The sequence below is a fragment of the Sander lucioperca genome, chromosome 4, assembly GCF_008315115.2.
Source record: "Sander lucioperca isolate FBNREF2018 chromosome 4, SLUC_FBN_1.2, whole genome shotgun sequence".
Classification (NCBI taxonomy): Eukaryota; Metazoa; Chordata; class Actinopteri; order Perciformes; family Percidae; genus Sander; species Sander lucioperca.
The window spans coordinates 12525783-12538050 of record NC_050176.1 but is presented as its reverse complement, the minus strand read 5'-3'; the positions used below and the strand labels follow the sequence as shown (position 1 = coordinate 12538050).

At 41.4% G+C, this 12268-nt stretch overlaps 2 protein-coding genes across 6 annotated transcripts in view; both read left to right on the top strand.

Moving 5' to 3' along the window:
* Nucleotides 1-19: 19 nt before the first annotated feature.
* LOC116042577 (KH-type splicing regulatory protein) lies at nt 20-11344 on the top strand. 4 transcript variants are annotated; one of them, XM_036000807.1, is made up of 18 exons: nt 21-361; nt 1651-1753; nt 1833-1886; nt 1973-2009; nt 2126-2184; nt 2279-2350; nt 2445-2502; nt 3846-3993; nt 4229-4327; nt 4447-4584; nt 4775-4877; nt 5993-6117; nt 6228-6524; nt 6614-6729; nt 6829-6917; nt 10091-10300; nt 10450-10640; nt 10909-11344. In XM_036000807.1, exons 1-18 carry the CDS (start codon nt 272-274, stop codon nt 10915-10917), a joined length of 1998 nt encoding a protein of 665 aa, XP_035856700.1. In that variant the 5' UTR covers nt 21-271; the 3' UTR covers nt 10918-11344. The 4 variants fall into 4 exon arrangements, with proteins under 4 accessions (XP_035856701.1, XP_031144674.2, XP_035856700.1 ...); XM_036000809.1 differs by lacking the exon at nt 21-361 and adding an exon at nt 447-575; XM_036000808.1 differs by lacking the exon at nt 1833-1886 and having other exon boundaries at nt 20-361.
* Nucleotides 11345-12229: 885 nt separating this feature from the next.
* The window catches only part of dcaf15 (DDB1 and CUL4 associated factor 15), a 13695-nt gene continuing 13656 nt past the window's right edge, over nt 12230-12268 (top strand). For both annotated transcript variants that reach the window (XM_031288816.2, XM_031288815.2), the window contains exon 1: nt 12230-12268. This exon is cut by the window's right edge and continues 197 nt beyond it. The gene's annotated coding sequence lies outside the window, so the exon portion shown is untranslated.

Sequence of the window (12268 nt, the reverse complement as noted above, 5' to 3'; positions counted from 1 at the left end):
GCTCCAGCCCATATCAGTCTGTGCTCCAGCCCAGGAGGCGGCGGTATTTTTTGGTGTATAACGTTGGACGTCAACACCCAAAAGTGAAGACGCAGAGGTTGAAGATTCGTTGATTGGCTATTTTAAGCAGGCACATTTGCCGGCGTGGTAAGCGGTCACGCACATTGGAGTCTCCCGTACGCTGCTGTTTAGCCTTCCCGCTTCTGCGCAGCTCAACCCGGCCAAAGCTATCTAGCCTGCCCCCTGTGTCTATTTGTCCCTTGTGAGCAGCATGTCTGATTACGGCGGTCTGCCGACAAACGGAGTCGGCGCTGGGATGAAAAACGACGCTTTTGCTGATGCAGTACAACGAGCCAGACAGGTAATAAAGTGCTCTGCTACAATATAAGACAGTCGGCGAGCTAACGTTAGTTAGCTGGTGGGAAACTGCGGTTAGCTTAATTACCCGTGACGTTAGCTTTAGGTAACAAGCTAGCTGCGAGCTAGCTAGTAGCAATGCCATTCATTTGTCTACACTCGTCAGATTGTGTAGTGTGTTGAAATGTTTGCGGGGTGCACTGAGCAGCGGCAGCAACGTAAGTCACGCTTTCGTGTATAGCTAAATAAAACAACTTGTCATCGCCACCGAAATCCTTGTGTTAACGTTAAATGTACTAACGTTAGCTACTTCAGCTAGCTAACGTTAAGTGAGCTCTGTTAGTTAGCTAGCTACTCTAACAGTTAACGTTATTTGACGGTAATTTGATCACGAAGTTTCAGCCTCCATGTGTAAAACGCCATTTTAGAAGAATTGAACAATTAACAACATTGTCATGGCACGATGATTGTCACCAAATAAGGTCAACTGACTAGCTAGCTTGTTATATTGTGACGTTACTGATAACTAGCATTAAACGGACAAAAGGGTGCTATTAGGTGATTAGCTAGCTAGCTAAGTGACTGAGATTCTAGTTGGCTAACGTTACTTTCACGGTCAGTGGCGAAAGTGTGAAGGCAACGTTACTTTTACGGGTCTTTGTAGTTATCAAGGTAAGTGCTTCAAGTGATTGTTTGCATTATTGATTAATCCTTAATCTATCGAGTTATTGACTCGGTTAGTCGAAGAACTGCCCCAAACCCAAAGATATTCAATTAACAGCCATAGAAAACAGAAAAAGGGAATACATTTTGGACATTTCACAAGCTGAAACTTTGAGTTTTCTACGGATTAACTGTTTTTCTACGGATTAATTGTTTTCTTAAGTCAAGGTGCTGTGAAGGTACTGTTGGTGTAATGTCTATCATTTTAGTTCCTCTGTTTTTATTTATGTAGAAATGATAAAGAGAGATGGACTTAAAAAATGAAGTCAAAATAGATGCAGCAGAGATGAGCATATCCTGACTTTAGTCCATAGTATGGAGCAAGCACCAACAAACTAGATCCTACACTTCCCATAATGCAACTCAGTCACTCTGTCTTTCAAACTCCACAACAAAGGCTTTCTGTTCTAAATTTGTAGTCTTCAGGCCCAAATGACATCAGTGTAGTGCTCCTCCTGAGTAAATTGATCTTCATGTCTGTGCAGTGCCACTTTAAATGAGATGATCTCTTTATAGTCACTACGTTAGGGTGTATTGCAGACACTTAACCCAGTGTGTATGTCTTTCTAGATTGCAGCTAAAATCGGTGGAGACGGTGTTCCTTCAGTGAGCAACAACGGAGGAGCTGAGAACTATCCATTCACAGCACAGAAACGATCCCTGGAAGAAGCAGGTGAAAAATCAGCTCAAACGGGCAGTTTGTCTGCATTTGTTAGTCCACATATTAGACTCACTTTTTCTTTTGTTTTCAGATGAACCCGATGCCAAGAAGGTAGCATCACAGAGTGAAATTGATTCTGCATTGTGTACGTTAAATCACTCATTGATCCTATTCCAAACACTCGCTCGGTTCAGTTTCCAACCGCTCACCACATTTTCCTTCTCTTAACAGCTATTGGAGCTCAGCTGGCTGCCCTGTCGCAACAAAGGTATCTTAAGGTTATTTTTTGTGTTTCTTTTACATTGACAGTTTTTGTGCATGTGGGTATGACCTAGACCTCATCAAGATCCTTTACATATCCTTGTTTTTTAAACTTGTCTGCAGTGTCAGGCCCTCCACAATGACAGAAGAGTTCAGGGTGCCTGATGGCATGGTTGGTCTCAGTAAGTACATGCACATACTTTTCCTAAACCATAGACATGGCTGTGTTACACTTGTTTAAACTCAATCTAAATATCTTTGCTGTTGTCCCTAAAGTCATTGGCCGAGGAGGTGAACAGATTAACAAAATACAGCAGGATTCTGGCTGCAAGGTCCAGATTGCCCACGGTGAGATATGCGCTAACCCCAGATTTATCAAGTAAAGTATAATCAGTTTTATAGCTTCTATTGGATTGATATATATTTTCATATTTGTTCACAGACAGTGCCGGCCTTCCAGATAGAAGTGTTTCTCTGACAGGGTCACCAGATGCCATACAGTAAGTTGGTTTTCCCATCTAAAACAATGTGTACTTAATTTGCAACTGCTCTACTCTACTCAACTCTCAAAGACAGTTTGGGTTTTGTTCACGGATGTCTCTAGCATCAAGTAGCAGCTCAGAGTAGAAATAACCATATTAAACTTTAAACTTATTATATCCCAACAACTAATCAAAGCTGAAACTGTATGATACATGAGTCAGAATAACATATTACATGCTTTAAATTCTATATATACATACACATATATACATCCATCCAGGAACGCAGCCGGTGATACAACTCTCATAACCACGAGACTTGACTTGGACACAAGCTCAAAGACTTGTGAGCATCTCTGGTTCAGGTCACACTATTATGTATTACAGGCAGTGCAAAAAGCTCCAGCTGCACCTACAGTAATGCCAGACTCGAGCAGCTGCAGAGTTTTGAACAGGCAATTGATTGGCTTTGCCTAGCTTGGTTCAGTTCATTGAAGTCGAGGGGATAAGTAGCATCTTTCAAAAAGCAGGAAAATGCACCTTGCAACACAGAAATTGTTGCTCGTAATACTCATTACATGGCTCCAACTCATTTTAATAATCATTCTGAGAAGTTAAATCCTAAAATTTAATTTCTTTGTCTGGCATGTTAAGGCACCTTTGTGCCCTGAGGTTAACAGAGCTTGGTGTCTTGCTTAATCAGACTAAATATAATGTATTAATGAAGTTTAGTTTTAGCTTAAAAAATAAGATTATATAAATCTTAGAACTATTTCCTGTTTGCTTGTGCAATGGTAACGGTTAGCACTATTTGGACCCGTTTTGCCTCCAAGGCAGCACTTCCTTGTTCTTTGCAAAGATTATCAAAGTTAAACCCCAGCTATAGTCTTTACTGTAATCTTAATCATCCCTACCCCATACATTTTTTTTTTTTTAAGATTATTTTTTAGGCCTTTTATTTATACGTTTTCAGGTGTCTGATAAAATTGTCTGTTTTTTAAAGCCAAAGCTTCTGATGAATGGCACAGCAGCTGCCAATGTGGACAACATGTATGTTGTCCGCATGTGTAGCCGCACACAGCAGATACATTTTGTGTTACGTAGGTAGGTTATAGCTCACGCAGGGAGGGGAATAACATTCAGCTCATCGTTTCCAAAAATAAAGATTGTTCACGAGTCTTTTGAGGACGAGTCTCAAGTCAAGTCCCCATCTCTGAACTGACCTCCTTGATAGTAGGGATGCCACGGTGAACGACATTTAGAGTGAATAGTGTGACCCATTAACTGTATTGCTTTAATGCCACATTAGTCTTGTGTTCAATCATTTTCATCACTCTTTTTTCATTTGAATTTGCCTCCAGGAGAGCCAGGGCACTTATAGATGACATAGTGTCAAGGGGTCATGAAACGACCAATGGGCAGTCAGGTTCCATGCAGGAGATGATCATTCCTGCAGGCAAGGCAGGCCTTATTATAGGTAAAGGAGGAGAGACCATCAAACAGCTACAGGTGAGAATCACAGGTTACCTTAATAATATTGACTATATAATGACTTAATTCAGAGTGTTTCTGCTGTACAAATATTAGAATGAAAATGGTTATTAGTAAAAAAAAAAATAATAAAAAAAGTTTTAAATTAAAAAAAATTTAAGTGCATTGCAGTAAACGGTATTACATGATCATGTTGGGATAAGGTGAATTTGCCGTGTGATCAATGTAACATTCCTTTTCTGCAAAATCTTAGGAGCGGGCTGGAGTTAAAATGATTCTTATTCAAGATGGATCCCAGCCCCCCAACGTAGATAAACCCCTACGCATCATTGGAGACCCCTACAAAGTGCAGGTACTCATAAAGTACAGTGGAGATAGTTTTGGCTAAGTGGGAGATGTTTTAACCCCCTATTTACCCTTCAAATCATTGTCTTTTGTTGAGTTTTTTTATTTTTATTTTTATTTTTTTAGCAAGCAAAGGAGATGGTTAATGAGATCCTACGAGACAGGGAACATGCAGGCTTTGGGGACAGGAGTGAATACGGACCCAGGATGGGAGGAGGAGGAGGAGGAGGAGGTGGCGGTGGTGGCGGTGGCGGCGGCATCGACGTAAGTAATCTGTGTGACAGAAGTTAGTCGTAACTTTGCTTTTTGTATTTATAGACCTGAGCACAGCAGAGATACAATTGCATTAACATAATTGAATGTTTGTTAGATAAATGGGTGAGACTCAACTGCTTAGAGCCGTTAACACAAATTTTTAAGTTAACTTTTTTTTTTTTTTTTTGTAATTCTACAGATAGCTGTGCCCCGCCACTCTGTGGGAGTTGTAATTGGCCGAAGTGGGGAGATGATCAAGAAGATCCAAAGCGACGCTGGAGTGAAGATACAGTTTAAACCAGGTGAGCTCTCCAAACATTTTGTGGACGATTTAAACTGCACCATATTTCATTACATGTCATACCTTTTTTTTAAGGGCTGTCAATCGATTAAAAAATGTAATCTAATTAATTACATACTCTGTGATTAATTAATCGCATACATAATTAACGGTGCCTTAACTGATACTTTTTTAAGAAAAGAAAAAAAGGGTACTAAACAGTCGGTGACATTAAAGAACGGCTTATTTATTGCTAAGGCCATATGGTCAAAATTAAATGATTTAATAATAATGTATAACAATAAATTATTTCACTAGTAAATTGCTGTTGAATGACAAAAACAACCATCAGATGGGAAAAGGACATTTACAATAACTTCAAATGCACCACGAGACTGTAGTTTACCAGTTTCTTGAACGCACCGTCTGTGTTGTTTCTCCAATGGCAGCTGCAGATTGTTACATACCGGTGTTGAATCCTCTACAGTAAAACACAGTCAAACTTTACACCGTTTAGCGTTAGCTGTCAGCATTTTAACCGTGTTTAATCCAGCTACTAGCTAGTGGTATGCTAACGTTAGCTGCTGTTGAGTATAGTGTTAACTAGCGTCACGTGCAGCGGCGTTTCTGTTACCTGTATCGTCTTCAGAGCATCAGAGAGAAGCTCAGACATATCAGTGGCACCAGATTTCGGTACCCAACCCTATTCAGGAAGAAGATTTTTACAAGTAAATGTTCCGATCAATGATCCAGGCAGCGCATTCTCGTCTCCCTCCTTCATTTTACAGTCCAATGGTGGCTTTTTTTCTCAGATTAATTAATCGAAATTAACGCTTTATTTTGACAGCCCTAATAAAGATAGATAGATGGATGGATGGATATTTATTATCTAATGAATCAAAAAACCATAACATGGTAAATATACTACTTTGGATTTATGAAGAAAGGGGGTTCTATTTGTTTGGCAGTTTAGTTCAAATATCAACAATCTATGCGCAGCATTGCTTACTGCACCTTTTTAACCGAGCTGTCATTCCAACATCTGTAACATTTTCAGCTAGGATAGTTGATCCCTTTTTCAGTCCCTGTACAAACCCCCACCAATAAACCTGTCTGTCCTTTTGTCATCCCTCACAGATGATGGTTCAGGTCCTGATAAAATAGCCCATATTACGGGTCCACCAGACCAGTGTGAGCATGCTGCATCAATCATCACTGACCTGCTACAGAGCATCCGTGCACGAGAGGAGGGTGGGCAGGGGGTAGGTGTTGGTGAAGTGTTGATCTTAATTATTGTGTTGCTGACAGAACACAGTAACGGGGCTTTGCTGTGGAACAGTGAACCCTAATATAAGGCTTGTTTCCTCCACAGGGTCCCCCAGGTCCTGGTGCAGGGATGTCACCTGGTGGGCGTGGACGAGGTAGAGGCCAGGGGAACTGGGGTCCTCCGGGAGGGGAGATGACCTTCTCCATTCCTGCGCACAAATGTGGGCTTGTCATTGGCAGAGGAGGAGAGAACGTCAAGTCTATCAACCAACAGACCGGTGCATTTGTGGAGATATCTCGTCAGCCACCGCCAAACGGTGACCCTAACTTCAAACTGTTCATCATCCGTGGGTCCCCACAGCAGATTGACCATGCAAAGCAGCTTATAGAAGAGAAGATTGAGGTATGTTCTAGTGACTCACAGAGCAGAGAAGGAATACACAGTCCACACAGCTGTCAAAAGTTAACTTGGATGTTATCTCCTTTTTCCAGGCTCCACTGTGTCCATTGGGCGGTGGTCCTGGTCCTGGTCAAGGAGGCCCAGGTGGGCCAATGGGTCCCTATAATCCCAACCCTTATAATCCAGGGCCTCCTGGTGGTGCTCCCCAGTAAGTACAACCCACGAACAACACTGCAGGAATTTTGAATTTTCCCACAGGGGAATAAATAAGCAGTTTGTGTTTAAACTATCCTGTCCTTCTCTGCAGTGGAGCTGCGCCTGGTGGCCCCCAGTACTGTCCTCAGGGTTGGGGAAGTACCTACCAGCAGTGGCAAGCCCCAGGTCCCCATGACCCCAGTGAGTCCTTATTTCCTGCAATGACTTCAATTCTTCCTAAATATTCTGTTTCTGTACTTGACTCAAAAGTTATTCTTTTATTTTGTAAATTTTGATACGATTTGGTACCGTATTTTCCGCACTATAAGGCGCACTTAAAAGCCTTAAATTTTCTCAAAAAACGACAGTGTGCTTTATAATCCGGAGCGCCTTATATATGGATCAATTGGTTAATTGGTTGATCCATACTGGTTGTACACGGCGCTGAAGGCGCTCTGTCAAAATGTTTCAGTATGAAAAACCAATAAAAACAATTTAATAATAATAAAATGTTTCAGTACGACTGGTAAACTACAAAGCCGCACCGCTTGCAGCATTACGGCTACCGTAGTCAGTAAACACCGGTACTGTGCTTACTCACAGTCCCACACCACTTGTGTGTGAATAAAGACCCCAAAATGGCACCTTTCAAGAGACACGCTTACGACGCAGAGTTCAAGCTCAAGGCTGTCGGTCACGCAGTAGAATATGGGAATAGAGCAGCAGCGAGCGAATTCAACATTAATGAATCAATGGTACGGAAGTGGAGGAAGCAAGAAGATGACCTGCGCCAAGTAAAGAAGACTAAACAGAGTTTCCGAGGGAACAAAGCGAGATGGCCACAGTTAGAGGACAAACTCGAACAGTGGGTTGTTGAACAGAGAGCAGCAAGTAGAAGCGTCTCTACAGTCACTATTCGAATGAAGGCAACGGCGCTAGCACGGCACATGAACATCGATGAATTTCGAGGCGGTCCTTCTTGGTGCTTTCGTTTTATGAAAAGACGTAATCTCTCCATCCGCACACGAACTACCGTCTCGCAGCAACTGCCAAAAGATTACCAAGAAAAGCTGGTCACTTTCCGTGCATACTGCAAAAAGATCACTGAAAAGAAGATCCGGCCAGAGCACATCACCAACATGGACGAGGTTCCACTCACCTTTTGATATTCCCGTGAACCGCACTGTGGAGAAAACGGGGACCAGTACGGTGTTTGTACGCACCACAGGGAATGAGAAGTCATCCTTCACTGTAGTTCTCGCCTGCCAGGCTAATGGCCAGAAACTTCCACCCATGGTTATTTTCAAGAGGAAGACCTTGCCAAAAGAAAACTTTCCAGCCGGCGTTGTCATCAAAGCTAACCCGAAGGGATGGATGGATGAGGAAAAGATGAGTGAGTGGCTGAGAGAAATTTATGTCAAAAGACCGGGTGGCTTTTTCCACACAGCTCCGTCCCTATTGATCTACGACTCCATGCGCGCCCATATCACCGATGCTGTCAAAAAACAAGTGAAGCAAACTAATTCGGAGCTTGCCGTCATTCCGGGTGGATTAACTAAAGAACTCCAGCCGCTAGATATTGGTGTCAAAAGGGCGTTCAAAGCTAGACTGCGAGCTGCGTGGGAGCAGTGGATGACCGAAGGCGAACACATGTTCACCAAGACGGGGAGACAGCGCCGGGCGACTTACGCCACTATCTGCCAATGGATCGTGGATGCCTGGGCTGATATATCAGTCTCAACTGTGGTCCGAGCTTTCACGAAGGCAGGAATAATCTCTGAACTGCCAGGCAACAGCAGCGACACTGACTCGGATAATGACGAGAGGGAGCCGGGCAGGTTGGATGCCGTAGTCGCCCAACTGTTCAATTCGGACACTGAAGAAGAAGAATTCGAGGGATTCGTGGACGGGGAATGAACTGAAAAAGTGAGCTTTACGTGTTATACGTAACTGAACAATGTTGAGATATGCACTAACGTTTGATTTAGTGGTATCAGACTGTTTCTTTTACTACGTGTTTACTGAATCAGGGAAAAGTTCCCCTCCACGTTTGGGAGAAGAGTGAGCAAGGCTGGGAGATATTGTTAATATTAGGGCTGAACGATTTTTGAAAATCTAATTGCGATTTTGTTTTTTTTGTTTTTTGTTTTTTTCCCAAATATATAGCGATTCGATTATTTTTTTTTTAAGCTCTTTGTCTTCTGTATTATTCAACAGACAAACAATAAATCATTTTATAGTATGAACACACAATTACACACTAGACAGTTAAATAAGTAAAAATATATATATATATATATATATATATATATATATATATATATATATATATATATATATATATATATATATATATATATATATACATACATACATACATACATACATACATACACACACACACACACACACACACACACACACACACACACACACACACACACACACACACACACACGTGTATTTTTTTTACAGTGCACAGAGAGCTGCCTCCAGCCCCTCCCCCTCGTGAAGTTGCGTGCTGCCGTGTGCACTTGTTCAGAGAGGCTATCGTTACGTTAGCTAGTTGCTGGTGTTCTTGCCGTGGGATTAACTGTACTAATAAAACCGTTGAAACACCGCGGCCACGCTGCTGTGAAAGCTCCCCAAACGTCATTTATCAGTCTGGTTGTTACCCCTCTCAGTGGCAGCTCCACTCATATCTTTATAACGGAGCTAACCGCTAATCAGAGCTAATCGTTGCCAATCGAGCCTTGAGTTCTGTGTGCCTGTATCCATTAACTGCATGTATAGACTCAAGCCTGAATAAAACCCTTCATTTTAATAAAATGGCTGTAAAAGTTTTAAACTACAACTCAGATGTTTGAATGACAGAAATCAGCTAAAGGTATGGCGTAGCGTTAGCGTGCTAGTTGACGCTTTCTCTGCGGAGTGCAGACTGATTTGCTCTCGCGAGTCATGTGACCAAATCGCAGACTGTGATTAGAAAATCGCGTTTTAACATATCGCGATATTATCGCAAATGCAATTAATCGTTCAGCCCTACACATGCACATTAACGTTTGAACAACGTTACCATGGGAGTGAACAGTGTTGTCAGAACGCTTAATAAAGTTTGACTTTATCTGACTGTTTTGTTGACATTCCCTTTAGCACAGCTCCATCTAGTGGATGCATAATGCAACCCCAGTCAAACATTTGACTGCAGTATCTTCTATTCTATGCGCCTTATAATCCGGTGCGCCCTATATATGAAATCAGTTCTAAAATAGGCCATTCATTGAAGGTGCGCCTTATAGTGTGGAAAATACGGTATATAAATGTATTTCATTAACTAATGTATCCTGTTTTTTCCCCTTCCCTCTCCTCATTAGATAAGGCAGCAGCTGCAGACCAGAACGCCGCATGGGCAGCATACTATGCACAATATTATGGCCAACAGCCAGGGGGTGCCATGGCAGCCCAAAATCCAGGAGCCCCTGCAGCAGCAGCACCAGGGGACCAGAGCCAAGCAGCGCAGGCCCCTGGGGGCCAGCCAGACTACACCAAAGCTTGGGAGGAGTACTACAAGAAGATGGGCATGAGTAAGTGGGGGTCTGAGACAGTTTTATGTATCTGGGTAAATTAAAAGGTTCTGTTGGGTCAGAACTGATGTCCGTCGTATACTGTCAAATAAAAACGAGTACTTGACTGTGTGTGCATCCAGTACAAAGTGTGTATGTTGTTTTTCCAGCCCAGCCAGCTGGAGGGGCTGCAGCTGCTCCAGGTGCAGGTGCACCAGCAGCAGCCGCAGGAGGAGCTGCAGCTGGAGGCCAGCAGGACTACAGTGCAGCCTGGGCTGAGTACTACAGACAGCAGGCTGTCTACTATGGACAGCCAGGGCAGGCGCCTGGACAGGCAGCTGCTCCACAGCAGGGACAACAGGTAGCACATCCATGACCAGCATCCAAAATTAACCTTGTAAGCTGAAAACAATTGTCTGCCAAGAACGCATTCACTGGCCAAAATATGGAATACCCATTGTTATAGAAATGTTTCCCCTGCCTTTTTTTGTGATTTAGAATGAGATACTGTGACAGAATCAATATAAAGTGCAGATGTTTTAAAGACTTTTTACATTTCTTTACAAAGCAAAGATTAAATTTCTACATTTAAATTTATATTAAATTTGGTCTGTGATGTCTCATTTCAGGCCCAGTAAACGATCAGCTCAGTCTGTTGGAAGGTTGCGATGGCTCTCTGGACTTGTTTGTTTTTTCTATCAAGAAGTTTCCTTTTTGGCTTTAACAAGACAAGACCATGGTTTACTCATCAACCCAGACATTTTCTATTCCAACTTTGTTTTTTAAAGTCAAAATTGAAGAAAAAGGGAACACATTTTGCCCATGCATTGAACAAAGCACTAAATAACTACTTGGGTTACTATTCAGTTTGCCCCATTCACCTCACCCACACCTTGCTCATTTTTTAAAAATGTGAAATAATAATAATAAGCATCTTTGTTTGCAAGCTAGCACAACACCATCTCAACACTGACTCACATTAAAATAGTTTTTCCCCTTCAATTTCCTGAGGGTAAAAAACTGTCTAGCAGTATTTTGAATATATTCAGAAATTATGTTTGTAAATGCAACATTTTTGGTTCTTGGTACTTTTTAAACTTTTTTTTTTTTTTAAACATTCCCAGTGTTTTGTTGCAGGTGCATTTCTCCCTGCCATCATGATTTCTTATTTTTTAATTTTATTCATTGTAATTATTTTCCTTAAGGTGGTCGTGTGTGTCTGTATGCAGTGTATGCTACTGAACAGAAAAACGTGTGTAAGTGGGCTGTAATAAGGCACAAACTGTCCTACCGAATGTAGGTTGGTTTTTTCGTGAGTGTATGTGCTTGACTGCTCGTTTTAATTTCTTTATTGTTGGAAGTTCTTTTTTTTTTTTTTTCTCCCAATAGGTTACGTTACGATATTTTGATTTTAGATGTTATTTTTTACAGCTTGTTTTTAAATACTTAAAATAAAACATTCAAATTACCAGTTTCTTGTTTGGTCATGACTACCATTGTGTTTGGAAGTTCGCAGTTCCCCATTTTATACCTAATGCTAAAGTCGTATCAGATGAAACGCCCTGTTTGGTTAATTCTAAATTTGATTTATCATGCTGGAAGTGACACCGGTATAACATACATTAATTGATTCAAATTTGTTTATTAGGATAAAACCTTTGAGATGTATCATCTCGTTTATTTTATTTTTTTTATTTCATCCTTTAATGTTTATTACGTTTGTTACTTTCTGCTCCGATCGAAACACCTTAGCGCCAGAAACTAGTTCATACAAGTCCTTTACGTTTTTTTTAGTCCTTTTTATTAAAGTTTATGCAATACAAGTTTATACATACAGTAGATGTAATACCATAAAAAACAGTGCATGATGTGCAAAATATAATATGCATCAAGTGTGTAAAGTCCAAGATCGACGGGGTCCAATTGGATCTTATTATAGTGGCCTCTTGCAGGATGTTAGCGGTATATTTTGTGCCATACCTTTTTGTT

Coding starts and splice junctions, on each gene's coding strand:
- LOC116042577 (XM_031288814.2), top strand. CDS start 272: ATGTCTGATTACGGCGGTCTGCCGACAAACGGAGTCGGCGCTGGGATG. Junction 2,503..3,845: donor GGGTCACCAGATGCCATACA/GTAAGTTGGTTT, acceptor ATTTGCCTCCAG/GAGAGCCAGGGCACTTATAG. Junction 4,328..4,446: donor GAGACCCCTACAAAGTGCAG/GTACTCATAAAG, acceptor TTATTTTTTTAG/CAAGCAAAGGAGATGGTTAA.